Consider the following 14,771-nt stretch of genomic DNA (forward strand, 5'->3'; position numbering starts at 1 on the left):
TGGACGGGCACCGCTCTGGTGTCCTCCCAATCAGTGCAAGGGCCTGGCAGTCACTGATAGCCGGGCCCCTGCTGTATCTACCGACATCGCCGTAAAGGCAGATGCCAGCAGATTAACCCTTTTTATGCCACGGTCACTAAACTGTATACCAATCTTCTCCTCCTGCTCTATAACATGCTGCTTGTGGATTATTTAGCATTTTCATGTTGACAGGTTCCAATGTAACTTCCACACTTGGGGTAGCTCATTGGTCTCAGACATAGCCACTAATAATAAATGAGTACTTTTTTGCAGTTAAGAAAAGCGTTTCGTTTGCAGAGCAGCCCCCTGCAGCTATCCCCAGTAATATTCATACAGAAACACGGCTGATTACTCAGGCACATTTTGTACTCCTTGCTTGTATTACCAAGGTTTTAAAATGTGATACCGTTAAGTTATGTATTCCAATACGTTTTTGTGGATGTGTATCTATTAGTTGCATTATGGTAACATAAGTGTTCTTGCGTATAGCTAGATATCATACAACAAGAGTTTGTCAATCAAGCCGGACTACAGCATTTGGATTTGGTAAAGGCTGCATTCAATGCAAAGGGAAACTGGCTAGCAACTGTTGAAGAGTTGAAAAGAAAAGGAACACATTGTCTTGAAGTACATCTGAAGTTCTGGAAATACAGTGAGAAGCAGCAGAGGTAACCATACAATGCTAGGTTATTGAATAGGGAACTAGACCAATTACTTTGCAGCCTCTGACATCTTGCCCACCACGACAAGGCAATTGTGCCAGATCTGCTGGTATTTAGGATTCAATAAAATTATTATTGAAACACACAGGTGTAGATTTACTAATCCTACAGATGGTGTAACCTAAGACAGGTTTAGACCCGCACCAGATTCAGGCTTAATGATAATTCTGGTGCAGGGATAGACACTTTTGTCATTCTCGGAATACAGCAAACTGGGGCATCTCCCACACTCTAAATTACTGCAGGACTGAGAGTGTTAAGACATCATTGTCTCCTGCTGTAACAACACTCTCCATACTAAGACATACTTCGAATCTGTTGATACCAACAGCTAATATTCACTATTCCGACTAACACCATAAAAAATGGCTACAAATCTTTCCATACAGTCAATTTAAAAAGATCAGACCTAACTTCACAAATGATGATACCTTCTAGGGCTGCAGCTAACTATTGTTTGAATAATCGATTAGTTGTCGATAATTTCATTGATTAATCGATTAATTGGGAAAAAACACCTAAATTACAAAAAGGGGTTTATATGATTTTACTTGAAAAATTATGTGCAAAGGCCATATTAAAACAAATTTAGGAGTTACATAATTAAATTTTGCTTTACAATGTAAAAAAGACAAGTTATGGGAGATCTGTGGATGACACTATTATGGGGGATCTGTGGATGGCACTGTTATGGGGGATCTGTGGATGGCACTGTTATGGGGAGGGGGATCTGTGGATGGCACTGTTATGGGGAGGGGGGATCTGTGGATGGCACTGTTATCGGGAGGGGGGATCTGTGGATGGCACTGTTATGGGGAGGGGGGATCTGTGCATGGCAGTGGTACTGTTATGGGGGGGAATCTGTGGATGGCAGTGGTACTGTTATGGGGAGGGGGGGGATCTGTGGATGGCACTGTTATGGGGAGGGGGGATCTGTGGATGGCACTGTTATGGGGAGGGGGGATCTGTGGATGGCACTGTTATGGGGAGGGGGGATCTGTGGATGGCACTGTTATGGGGAGGGGGGATCTGTGGATGGCACTGTTATGGGGAGGGGGGATCTGTGGATGGCACTGTTATGGGGAGGGGGGATCTGTGGATGGCACTGTTATGGGGAGGGGGATCTGTGGATGGCAGTGGTACTGTTATGGGGAGGGGGGGATCTGTGGATGGCAGTGGTACTGTTATGGGGAGGGGGATCTGTGGATGACACTATATAGCATCTTATGCTATATGTGTCATCCACAGATCCCCCTCCCCATAACCGTGCCATCCACAGATCTCCCAATACACTGGCCACATCAGTATTCAGACTATTCCTTAACTGGCAGTAACTTTTACTTGAACTCTAAATCAGCTCTATGATCTTTATTACCTTACAAATACAATGAAGCTCCGGTGACAGGAAGATCGGGCGGCGGCGTAACGTCACTCACGTGACGCGTCTGCTCCGCCCACTTTATGAATGAAGCAGGCGGAGCAGGCGCGTCACGTGAGTAAGTGACGTAACGCCGCCGCCCGCTCTGCCTGTTACCGGAGCTTAGCTGTAAGTTAATAAAGATGTGCTGATTTAAAGTTGAAGTAAAAGTTACTGCCGATTAAGGACCCTGACTGCCCGCTCCCGCCCCAGATAGCAACGAATCGGCCGATTATTCGATAACTGGATTCGTTGACAACGAATCCCATTATCAAATATTATCGATAACTTTGATTAATCGTTGCAGCCCTAATACCTTCTATCAACAAGAACTAATCCTAAAGAAAAGATTCACCGACACGGGCTGTCCTTGAAGTCTAATCAGAAACAAATTTGATAAGACCACTGAATTCATACAGTAGGATTGCCTAAAACCCAGCGGAACAAAAGTCTGTCTATAAAGTTACATTACTGTACTTACCGGCCTTCAAGTCTGTTGATGATGACAGCAGAGGAGCAGTTCTCTGCATCTTTCTTCTTTACTTTTGACTTACTTTGAGCACGCCTCCTAAGAAATAAATGTACTCCCACATCGGAGCCGAACGGCGCCCCCCCCCCCCCCCCCCCCACTACGTCATTTAATTTATCCACTGCACCGTCCTTGCTTCCTCCTCTCTTGGCCTCCTAAATCCCCCGCAGGCACAGTATTGCTAAGTGCCTGCGCCTGTACGATACTCCTGCCCCTGAGGGCAACAGCCTCAGTGTCACTGGGCATGTGCCGAGCCCAGTGACTTAATCAGAGCGCTGTTGCCCTCTGGAGCAGGAGTATAGTACAGGCGCAGGCACTTAGCGATCCTGCGCGGGATTTCGGAGGCCAAGAGAGGAGGAAGCAAGGACGGTGCAGCGAATAAATTAAATGACGTAGTGGAGGGGGCTCCGATGTGGGAGTACATTTATTTCTTAGGAGGCGTGCTGGGCTTGGAAGAAAGGCGGGCTGGGCACTGCAGGGGGGCGTTACTGGGCACTAGAGCAGAGTAATAACGCCCCTCTGGGCACCTTGAGACATAATTTGCATATCAGAAAAATCTCTTATTCATCTGAATGAAAAGTTGAATAAAAGAAAGAGGACACATGCAGGAATGAAGGTACTTTATTGCACGTTGCTATGTTAACAGTATTATAGGCTTAAAATAGGTGACAGATTCCCTTTAAGGACCCTGACATATTTCACCTCAAGGACCAAGCCATCTTTTGCAAATCTGACACGTCACTTTATGTGGTGATAACTTTAAAACACTTTTACTTATCCAGGCCATTCTGAGATTTTCACGTCACATATTGTACTTCATGACAGTGGTAAAATTGAGTCAAAATATATATATATATATATATATATATATATATATATATATATATATATATATATATTTTTATTATTTTTATTTAAAAAAATACCACATTTACAAAAGATTTTGAAAAATTAGCAAATTTAAATTTCTCTGCTTTTATAATAGATAGCAATACCTCCAAAAATAGTTACTTTACATTCCCCATATGTCTGCTACATGTTTGGATCATTTTGTGAATGCCATTTTATTTTTTGGGGACGTTAGAAAGCTTAGAAGTTTAGAAGCAGAACATTTCCAAAACCTACTTTTTAAGGACCAGTTCAGGTCTGAAGTCACTTTGTGAGGCTTACATAATAGAAACCACCCAAAAATGACCCCATTTTAGAAACTACACCCCTCAAGGTGTACAAGACTGATTTTACAAACTTTGTTAACTTTTTAGGTGTTCCACAAGGATTAATGGAAAATGGAGATGATATTTCAGAATTTCACTTTTTGGGCAGATTTTCCATGTTAATCAATTTTTTTCCAGTAACAAAGTAAGGGTTAACAGCCAAACAAAACTCAATATTTATGGCCCTGATTCTGTAGTTTACAGAAACACCCCATATGTGGTCGTAAACTCCTGTACGGGCACATGGCATTGCGCAGAAGGAAAGGAACACCATATGGTTTTTGGAGGGCAGATTTTGCTGGACTGGTTTTTTGACACCATGTTCCATTTGAAGCCCCACTGATGCACCCCTAGAGTAGAAACTCCAAAAAAGTGACCCCATTTTGAAAACTATGGGTTAAGGTGGCAGTTTTGTTGGTACTATTTTAGGGTACATATGATTTTTGGTTGCTTTATATTACACTTTTTGTGAGGCAAGGTAACAAAAAATAGCTGTTTTCATCATGTTAGATCATGTGGTATTTTTATAAAGCAGGTTGTTATGGACGCGACAATACCAAATATGACTATTTGAATTTTTTTTTAGTGTCTCCACATCCTGAAAGCCGTAGTTTTTATTTTATTTTTTGGGCGAATGTCTTGTGTAGGGGCTCATTTTTTGGGGGGAATAGATAACGGTTTGGTACTATTTTAGGATGCATATGGCTTTTTGATTGCTTGGTATTGCACTTTTGTGACAAAAGGCTTTTTTGACTTTTTTTTAAATTTCTTTTACGGTGTTAAACTGAGGGGTTAGGTCATGTGATATTTTTTTATACTGCAGGTTCTTACAGATGCGGTGATACCTAATATGTCTACCTTTTTTTTTTTTAATGTAAGTTTTACACTATCATCATTTTAGAAACAAAATAAAAAAAATCATGTTTTAGTGTCTCCGTATTCTAAGAGCCATAGTTTAATTTTTTGGGCTAATTTTTTGCGGGATGACGTGACTGTTAGATTGGTACTATTTTTTGGGGGTATACGCTTTTTTGATCGTTTGATGTTGCACTTTTAGTGATGTAAGATGACAATTTTTTATTTTATTTAGCAGTTTTTATTTATTTTTGGTCGTGTTCACCTGAGGGGTTAGGTCATGTGATATTTTTATAGAACCGGTCGATACGGACGCGGCAATACCTAATTGATACCTAATATGTCTACTTTCCTTTTTTTCCCTATTTATTTTTTTTACAGTTTATTTTCCCTTTATTTGGGCAAAATAACTTGTAATACACTTACAGCCTGCATGCCTGTGAGACCCAGGGGGCTGGATATCACAGGCTCTCCCAGAAGGCAGCCACAATGCCTAAGGAAAGCATCGGGCTACCATCAGGTCCCCGTCACAGCAGCTCGTGGACCAGATGGCCACCCTGCACATGTCTGGCATCGGTGATTTCACACCATGCAGCAGGGATCCGGCTATCAGTGACTGCTGGACCCCTGCCGCTGATCGGGCGGGCGCAGCCCCTGCACCCGCCCGATCACCTTTAATAGGGAGAGATGCTATGATGTGTTCAGTAGATCTTCAGGACTCTTACTACCACGTCCCAATCCATCCAGACTCTCAAAAGTTTTTAAGATTTGCCATCCAAGGCCCTTCCCTTTGGGATATCATCTGCTCCCAGAGTCTTCACGAAACTGGTGGTCGAAATGGTGGCCTTCCTGAGGTGCAAGGAACTGGTGATTATACCATACCTGGACGATTTCCTCCTGATTGGAAATTCAGAGAACAAACTCAGAACAGACTTACTAACCTTCCTGTCTCTCATCCAAGATCTAAGGTGGTTGGTGTACCAGAAGAAATCAAATCTTGTACCTTCCAGCACAATCCAGTTCTTGGGGGGGTCGTTCTGGATTCCGGAGTTCAACATACCTTTCTCCCACCAGACAAGGTCAGAAACCTCCAGTTGAAGGTCTGGCGGTTTCAGAACAGGAGGACTTGTCCCATAAGGGAAGCCATGAGTCTTCTAGGTCTTCTCTCGTCCTGCATTCCGTCTGTCCCATGGAGCCAATCCCCCTTCGATCTCTCCAGTCATGGATTCTCAGAATTTGGAACAAGCAGCAGTCTTCTTTGGATCACAAAGTTCTGATCCCTCCAGCGGTGAAGACCTCCTTAGACTGGTGGAAGAGCACAAACAACCTGTCCTTGGGAGTTACCTGGGAGAAGACTCCCTACATTCAAGTGCTTACAGACGCAAGCGAAAAAGGATGGGGAGCGAAAGTGGGAGATCATTTCTTTCAGGGTTCCTGGATGCCAACAACCCGCTCTCAATCTTCCAACTTCAGAGAACTGGAAGCGGTTTGGAAAGCTCTGAAAGCCACAGAATCCCTTCTCATGGGCCGGCACGTAAAAATTCTTTCTGACAATACTACGACGGTAGCGTACCTCTCTCAACAGGGAGGGACAAGATCGGAGAAGCTGATGTCCGTGGCAAGGAAGATCTTCAATTGGGCGGAGTCCCACGTAAGATCCATCTCCGCGATTCACTTGAAAGGAGTACTGAACGTGGAAGCAGACTATCTCAGTCGCCAGTTAATAGACCATACCGAATGGTCTCTAAATCAGGACATGTTTCAGATTCTAGTAGAAAGATGGGGCACTCCACAAGTGGACCTGTTCGCCTCCAAGAGGAGCACAAAGGTATCAACATTCTGTTCATTGAACCCACGGGACAATCCTTGGGCGCTGGACGCGCTCACGATACAATGGGACTGGGACCTCTGTTATGCGTTTCCACCCCTGCCTCTACTTCCCGGGATAATTCAGAAGCTCAACCGAGAGGATACAACTCTAATACTAAAAGCTCCTTATTGGCCGAAAAGGAGCTGGTTCCCTTCCTTAAAAAAACCTGTCAATAGAGGACCCATGGCCTCTTCCTTCCAGGAGGGACCTGCTTCATCAAGGGCCAATCTTACACCCAAACCCGAGTTTCCTCAAGTTATCAGCTTGGATCCTGAGGTCCAGAGGTTGAAGTCACAGGGGCTTTCCCACCAAGTAATATCTACCCTGAAAGCGAGTAGGAAGAAAGTTACCTTCTCGATCTATCTAAAGATTTGGAAGAGGTTCTGTTCCTGGATCGGTAACACTGCCCCAAACTTAGAGCTGCCCAATTTTCTGAAAATCTTGGACTTCCTCCAGCAGGGTCTCGAATTAGGTCTTAGACCTTCCACTTTGAAGGTACAGGTCTCGACCCTAGCTTGTTTTTTCGATCAAGATCTAGCCAATCACCGCTGGATCAGAAGATTTATGAAAGCAGCTTCTCGGCTACGCCCCTCTCTAAAATCTCGGATCCCCAACTGGGACCTCAATACGGTGCTCACAGGCCTAACACTTGCCCCTTTTGAGCCCCTGTCAAGTTGCTTCACCAAACATCTATCTCTAAAGACCGTGTTTTTGGTCGCCATCACGTCCGCAAGAAGGCAAGACGAAATTCAAGCTCTATCAATACAAGAACCCTATCTCCGTATCACCGATGATAGAATTATTCTTAAGTTAGATCCTGGGTTTCTGCCTAAAGTAGTATCCGATTTCCACCGAAACCAGGAGATAGTTTTGCCTTCCTTTTTGTGGTAATCCCTCTAATGATAGAGAATCTAGTTTCCACTCACTAGATGTAAGACGCTCGGTCTTACGGTATCTTGAAGTTTCAAAAGGATTCCGTAAAACCAACAACCGGTTTGTCTTGTTCTCAGGTAAGAATAAGGGTCTAAAAGCTTCCAGGTCCTCCCTAGAACGATGGATTAAGGATTCAATTTCTATCTGTTATGAGATCCAAGGCCTTTCTTTGCCCCTCAAATCTAAGGGCTCATTCTACCCGAGCTATGTCCTCCTCCCAGGCCGAGCGGGCTGGAGCTTCTCTTGAGGACATCTGTAAAGTTGCTACTTGGTCCAACATTCACACCTTTACAAAACATTATAGACTAGACCTATCTAGTTCAGACTTGTCTTTTGGACGTAAAGTCCTTCAGGCGGTCCGGTCCCCCCCCCCCCAAAGTTATAATTTTTTATATCTCCTAGTAGCCGTCGTGGTAATGAGGTGGAAAGCTGGAATTAGACTTACTGGTAATTCAGTTTCCACGAGATCACCACGATGGCACATATATTCCCTACCCTTTATTTAGTCTTTAGCCGGGAGGTTATGAAGTAATACCCTCTCGATTTTTTTTATAAAATTTTTTTCTCACCACCTATTTTCTGTCTCTGTAATTTTGGACACACTGGTGGTGGGAGGGGGGGGGGATTTAAACCCTCTCTCTGTTCCTGCCCCTACAGAGGTCAGGGGTCAATCTCCTAGTAGCCGTCGTGGTGATCTCGTGGAAACTGAATTACCGGTAAGTCTAATTCCGGCTTTTGCAAATCTGACATGTCACTTTATGTGGTGATAACTTTAAAACGCTTTGACTTATCCAGGTTTTTTCGTCACATATTGTACTTCATGACACTGGTAAAATGGAGTAAAAAAATAATAATTTTTATTTATAAAAAAAATAAAAAAATTTGAAAAATTTTGAAAAATTAGCGAATTTCCAAGTTTCAATTTCTCTACTTCTATAATGCATAGTAATACCTACAAAAATAGTTATTACTTTACATTTCCCATATGTCTACTTCATGTTTGGATCATTTTGGTAATGAGATTTTATTTTTTTGGGGATGTTTCAAGGCTTAGAACTTAGTTTAGAAGCAAATCTTGAAATTTTTCAGAAATTTTCAAAAACCCACTTTTCAAGGACCAGTTCAGGTCTGAAGTCACTTTGTGAGGCTTACATAATAGAAACCACCCAAAAAATGACCCCATTCTAGAAACTACACCCCTCAAGGTATTCAAAACTGATTTTACAAACTCTGTTAACCCTTTAAGTGTTCCACAAGAATTAATGGAAAATAGAGATGAAATTTCACTTTTTTGGCAGATTTCCATTTTAATTTTTTTCCAGTTACAAAGCAAGGGTTAAAAGCCAAACAAAACAATATTTATGGCTCTGATTCTGTAGTTTACAGAAACACCCCATATGTGGTCGTAAACCGCTGTACGGGCACACGGCAGGGCGCAGAAGGAAAGGAATGCCATACGGTTTTTGGAAGGCAGATTTTGCTGGACTGGTTTTTTGACACCATGTCCCATTTGAAGCCCCCCTGATGCACCCCTACAGTAAAAACTCAAAAGTGACCACATTTTGGAAACTACGGGATAAGGTGCCAGTTTTATTGGTACTATTTTGGGGTACATATGATTTTTTATTGCTCTATATTAAGTTTTTTGTGAGGCAAGGTAACAAAGAAATTGATGTTTTGGCACCGTGTTTATTTTTTATTTTTACTGAGTTTACCTGAGGGATTAGGTCATGTGACTTTTTTTTATAGAGCAGATCGTTACGCAAGTCACAATACCTAATATGTCTACTTTTTCTTATTTAAGTTTTACACAATAGCAGCATTTTTGAAACTGAAATATTTTTGTCTCCATAGTCTGAAAGCCATAGTTTTTGTATTTTTTGACCGATTCTCTTAGGTAGGGTCTCATTTTTTGCGGGATGAGGTGTCTGTCTGATTAATATTTTTTTGGTGGGCATACGCCTTTTTGATCACTTGCTGTTGCGATTTTTGTGATGTAATGTGACAAAAATGTCTTTTTTTTTTTTACTATGTTCACCTGAGTGGTTAGGTCATGTAATATTTTTATAGAGCTGTTTGTTACGGACGTGGCGATACCTAATATATATATATATATATATATATATATATATATATATATATATATATATATATTTTTTTTTTTATGTGTTTCACTTTAGCACAATAATAGCAGTTTTGAAACAAAAAAATTATGTTTTAGTGTCTCCATATTCTGAGAGCTATAGTTTTTTATTTTTTGGGCGATTGTCTTAGGTAGGTGCTCATTTTTTGCGGGATGAGGTGACTGTTTTATTGATATCATTTTGGGGGCATACGCCTTTTTGATCGCTTGGTGTTGCACTTTTTGTGATGTAAGGTGACAAAAATGGCTTTTTTTTTTACAGTTTTTTTTATTTATTTTTTATGGTGTTTATTGGACAGGGTGGATCATGTAAATATATATTTATGGAGCCGGTCATTTCGGACTCGGCGATACCTAATGTTTTTTTTTTCTGTTTTTTATTACATCTGTATTGTAATGCAATTCGTGTTAGGGTATGACACTAAGTCATACACTAACAGGTTGCCTAGGACAGTGTTTCCCAACCAGTGTTCCTCCAGCTGTTGCAAAACTACAACTCCCAGCATGCCCGCACAGCCAAAGGCTGTCCGGGCATGCTGGGAGTTGTAGTTTTGCAACAGCTGGAGGCACGCTGGTTGGGAAACACTGGCCTAGGAGACCCAGCCTGAGGCTGAATCTCCTTGGCACCCGTAGAAAGCAGTTCCCGATGCCGTGCAAGGCATTGGGCAGCCTCTGCACGGCATCGGGCTGCCTTGTGTCGCATCGGGTACCCGCCACAGCAGTGTGGGGACTCGATGCGATCGTTCACCTGACACAAACCTCTTCTATGTCGCGGTCAGTGCGGACCGCGGCATAGAAGGGGTTAATCCGCTGGCATCGGCTATTACAGCGATGCCAGCGGATACAGCAGGGGCCCGGCTACCACGGACTGCCGGGCCTCTGCAGTGATCGCGCGGGCACCGGACGATGACGTACTATTACGTCAAATTGCGGGAACTCACTGGTTCCCAAAGGTCTGGAAGGGGTTAAAAGGAACCCGTCACCGGGATTTTGTGTATAGAGCTGAGGACATGGGTTGCTAGATGGCCGCTAGCACATCCGCAGTACCCAGTCCCCATAGCTCTGTGTGCTTTTATTGTGTAAAAAAAACGATTTGATACATATGCAAATTAACCTGAGATGAGTCCTGTCCCCGACTTATCTCACGTACAGGACTCATCTCAGGTTAATTTGCATATGTATCAAATCGGTTTTACAGAATAAAAGCACACAGAGCTATGGGGACTGGATATTGCGGATGTGCTAGCGGCCATCTAGCAGTCCATGTCCTCGGCTCTACACACAAAATCCCGGTGACAGGTTCCCTTTAAGTCACGGCCGGATATGACGTACATGTAAATGGATCCTTAAGGGGTTAAAGGGATTGTCCCACGAAAAATATTTTACAGTTTTCAAACCAGCACCTGGATCTGAATACTTTTGTAATTGTAATGTAATTGAAAATTTTGTATACCTACTGAGTTTTTCAGTAATATGTATCTGTATAGTGCCACTTATTTTCTATTTCTTTGACCGACTCATTACGAAGGCCGCACATGCTCCGTTTCATCTTTCAACTGCCTCTTGAGCTGTGGTAGGGAGAGAGCTGTGGAATGGACACTCCTCCTGATCTGCAGCAGAAGAGACTCTCCCCTTGAGCTACCAGCTTGATATAAATGGGAGATCTCTGGATCCATGTGAGGTACTGGTTAGAAAGGTATTGTACTATATGATGTCTGATTTTTTATTTTTTTAATTACTCATGGGATAACCCCTTTAACCCCTTAAGGACACATGACGTACCGGTACGTCATGTGTGGTTCCGATCACAGCCGCCCGGCCGGCTATGATCGGAACAAGTTGCCTGCTCAAATCATTGAGCAGGCACCTCGGCTAAATGCGCGTGACTCCCCCCATGTCAGTGATCGCAACAAACCGCAGGTCAATTCAGACCTGCGGTTTGCTGCGCTTTCTGCAGTTTCTGATCCCCGCGGTCCCTGACAGCGGGGATCAGAAACTTTAGTATTCCTAAAATATAGATGTTTCACCCCCCCTACACCCCTGAATGATTTTATCCCGGTGGGAGGTGCAGGGGGGGGGGTTTGCGGGCGGTGCAGCAGGCGGGATCGCGATCCCCCGCCCGCCTCCCCTTGAAAAATCGTTGGTGGCCAGTGGGTATACCAGGGTGTCAGCACATTGCTGACACCCTGGTATAAACGGCTGACATCTGTGATGTGATGTCAGCCGTTTAACCCTTTCCATGGAAAAGGTTAACAGCTCAGGGAGCTCCCTCCCTCTCCCATCCGGGGGCTGCTGTGCCCTTGCAGCCCCCCGAGGGAGAGAGCCCCCAGACAGCCCCCCTCCTTACCCTTCCCCGTCTGCGCAGTTGTGGCTACAACTGAGCAGACTGGGAAGGTTCCCATGGCAAGAGGACGCCTTCTCAGGCATCCTGCTGTCCATGGTGCTGAACAGATCTGTGCTAAAGGCAGAGATCTGTTCAGACAAAGTGTAAGTAAAATACAGTACAAAACACTATATGGTGTACTGTACTGTATTATACAGACATGAGACCCACTGGATCTTCAAGAACCAAGTGGGTCTGGGTAAAAAAAAAAGTAAAAATCAAAAAACACTTATCACTGATTAAAATAAAAAAAAATTCCCTACACATGTTTGGTATCGCCGCGTCCGTAACGACCTGATCTATAAAACGGTCATGTTACTTTACCCGAACGGTGAACGCCATAAATAAATTAAAATAAATATGATGAAATTAAAATTTTGCCCACCTTACTTCCCAAAAAAGGTAATAAAAGTGATCAAAAAAGTCGCATGTACGCCAAAATTGTAACAATCAAACGGTCATCTCATCCCGCAAAAATCATACCCTACCCGAGATAATTGCCCAAAAACTGAAAAAAATATGCCTCTTAGACTATGGAAACACTAAAACATGATTTTTTTTTGTTTCAAAAATGAAATCATTGTGTAAAACTTAAATAAAAAAAAGTATACATATTGGGTATCGCCGCGTCTGTATCGACCGGCTCTATAAAAATATCACATGAGCTAACCCCTCAGGTGACCACCGTAAGCCATTTTTTGTCATCTTATGTCACAAAAAGTGTAATAGCAAGCGATCAAAAAGTCATATGCAACCCAAAATAGTGCCAATCAAACAGTCATCTCATCCTGCAAAAAATGAGACCCTACTTAAGATAATCGCCCAAAAACTGAAAAAACTATGGCTCTTAGACTATGGAGACACTAAAACTTTTTTTTGTTTTAAAAATGAAATCATTGTGTAAAACTTACATAAATACCAAATATGTATACAATTTTTTTTTATCGCCGTGTCCGTGACAACCTGCTCCTATAAAATTACCACATGATCTAACCCAGGCATCCTCAAACTGCGGCCCTCCAGCTGTTGTAAAACTACAACTCCCACAATGCCCTGCTGTATGCTGATACCTGTAGGCTGTTCGAGCATGCCGGGAGTTGTAGTTTTGCAACAGCTGGATGGCCGCAGTTTGAGGATGCCTGATCTAACCTGTCAGATGAATGTTGTAAATAACAAAAAAAAAAACGGTGCCAAAAAAGCTATTTCTTGTTACCTTGCCGCACAAAAAGTGTAATATAGAGCAACCAAAAATCATATGTACCCTAAACTAGTACCAACAAAACTGCCACCCTATCCCGTAGTTTCTAAAATGGGATCACTTTTTGGAGTTTCTACTCTAGGGGTGCATCAGGGGGGCTTCAAATGGGACATGGTGTAAAAAAAAACAGTCCAGCAAAATCTGCCTTCCAAAAACCGTATGGCATTCCTTTCCTTCTGCGCCCTGCCGTGTGCCCGTACAGCAGTTTACGACCACATGTGGGGTGTTTCTCTAAACTACAGAATCAGGGCCATAAATAATGATTTTTGTTTGGCTGTTAACCCTTGCTTTGTAACTGGAAAAAAAATATTAAAATGGAAAATCTGCCACAAGTGAAATTTTGAAATTGTATCTCTATTTTCCGTTAAATCTTGTGCAACACCTAAAGGGTTAACAAAGTTTGTAAAATCAGTTTTTAATACCTTGAGGGGTGTAGTTTCTTAGATGGGGTCACTTTTATGGAGTTTCTACTCTAGGGGTGCATCAGGGGATCTTCAAATGGGACATGGTGTAAATAAACCAGTCCAGCAAAATCTGCCTTCCAAAAACCAAACGGCGCACCTTTCACTCTACGCCCCGCTGTGTGGCCGTACAGTAGTTTACGGCTACATATGGGGTGTTTCTGTAAACGGCAGAGTCAGGGCAATAAAGATAGTCTTGTTTGGCTGTTAACCCTTGCTTTGTTAGTGGAAAAAAATGGGGAAAAATATGAAATTCTCCAATTTCATCCCCATTTGCCAATAACTCTTGTGCAACACCTAAAGGGTTAACGAAGTTTGTAAAATCAGTTTTGAATACCTTGAGGGGTGTAGTTTATAGAATGGGGTTATTTTTGGGTGGTTTCTATTATGTAAGCCTCGCAAAGTGACTTCAGGGCTGTAGTGGTCCCTAAAAATAGTTTTTTTGTAAATTTCAGAAAAATTTCAAGATTTGCTTCTAAACTTCTAAGCGTTGTAACATCCCCAAAAAATAAAATATCATTCCCAAAATAATTCAAACATGAAGTAGACATATGGGGAATGTAAAGTCATCACAATTTTTGGGGGTAATACTATGTACACTGCTCAAAAAAATAAAGGGAACACAAAAATAACACATCCTAGATCTGAATTGATTAAATATTCTTCTGAAATACTTTGTTCTTTACATAGTTGAATGTGCTGACAACAAAATCACACAAAAATAAAAAAATGGAAATCACATTTTTTTAACCCATGGAGGTCTGGATTTGGAGTCACACTCAAAATTAAAGTGGAAAAACACACTACAGGCTGATCCAACTTTGATGTAATGTCCTTAAAACAAGTCAAAATGAGGCTCAGTAGTGTGTGTGGCCTCCACGTGCCTGTATGACCTCCCTACAACGCCTGTGCATGCTCCTGATGAGGTGGCGGACGGTCTCCTGAGGGATCTCCTCCCAGACCTG

At 42.5% G+C, this 14,771-nt stretch overlaps 1 protein-coding gene across 1 annotated transcript in view; it reads left to right on the forward strand.

The window, feature by feature from the left end:
• WDR75 (WD repeat domain 75) overlaps positions 1–14,771 on the forward strand; it is a 343,006-nt gene that overhangs the window by 150,139 nt on the left and 178,096 nt on the right. The window contains exon 12 of the mRNA XM_040441253.1: positions 511–689. Within this exon, the coding sequence (XP_040297187.1) occupies positions 511–689 (179 nt within the window). The remainder of the gene's footprint in view (positions 1–510; positions 690–14,771) is intronic.

Source organism: Bufo bufo, chromosome 7 (assembly GCF_905171765.1).
Source record: "Bufo bufo chromosome 7, aBufBuf1.1, whole genome shotgun sequence".
NCBI lineage: Eukaryota > Metazoa > Chordata > Amphibia > Anura > Bufonidae > Bufo > Bufo bufo.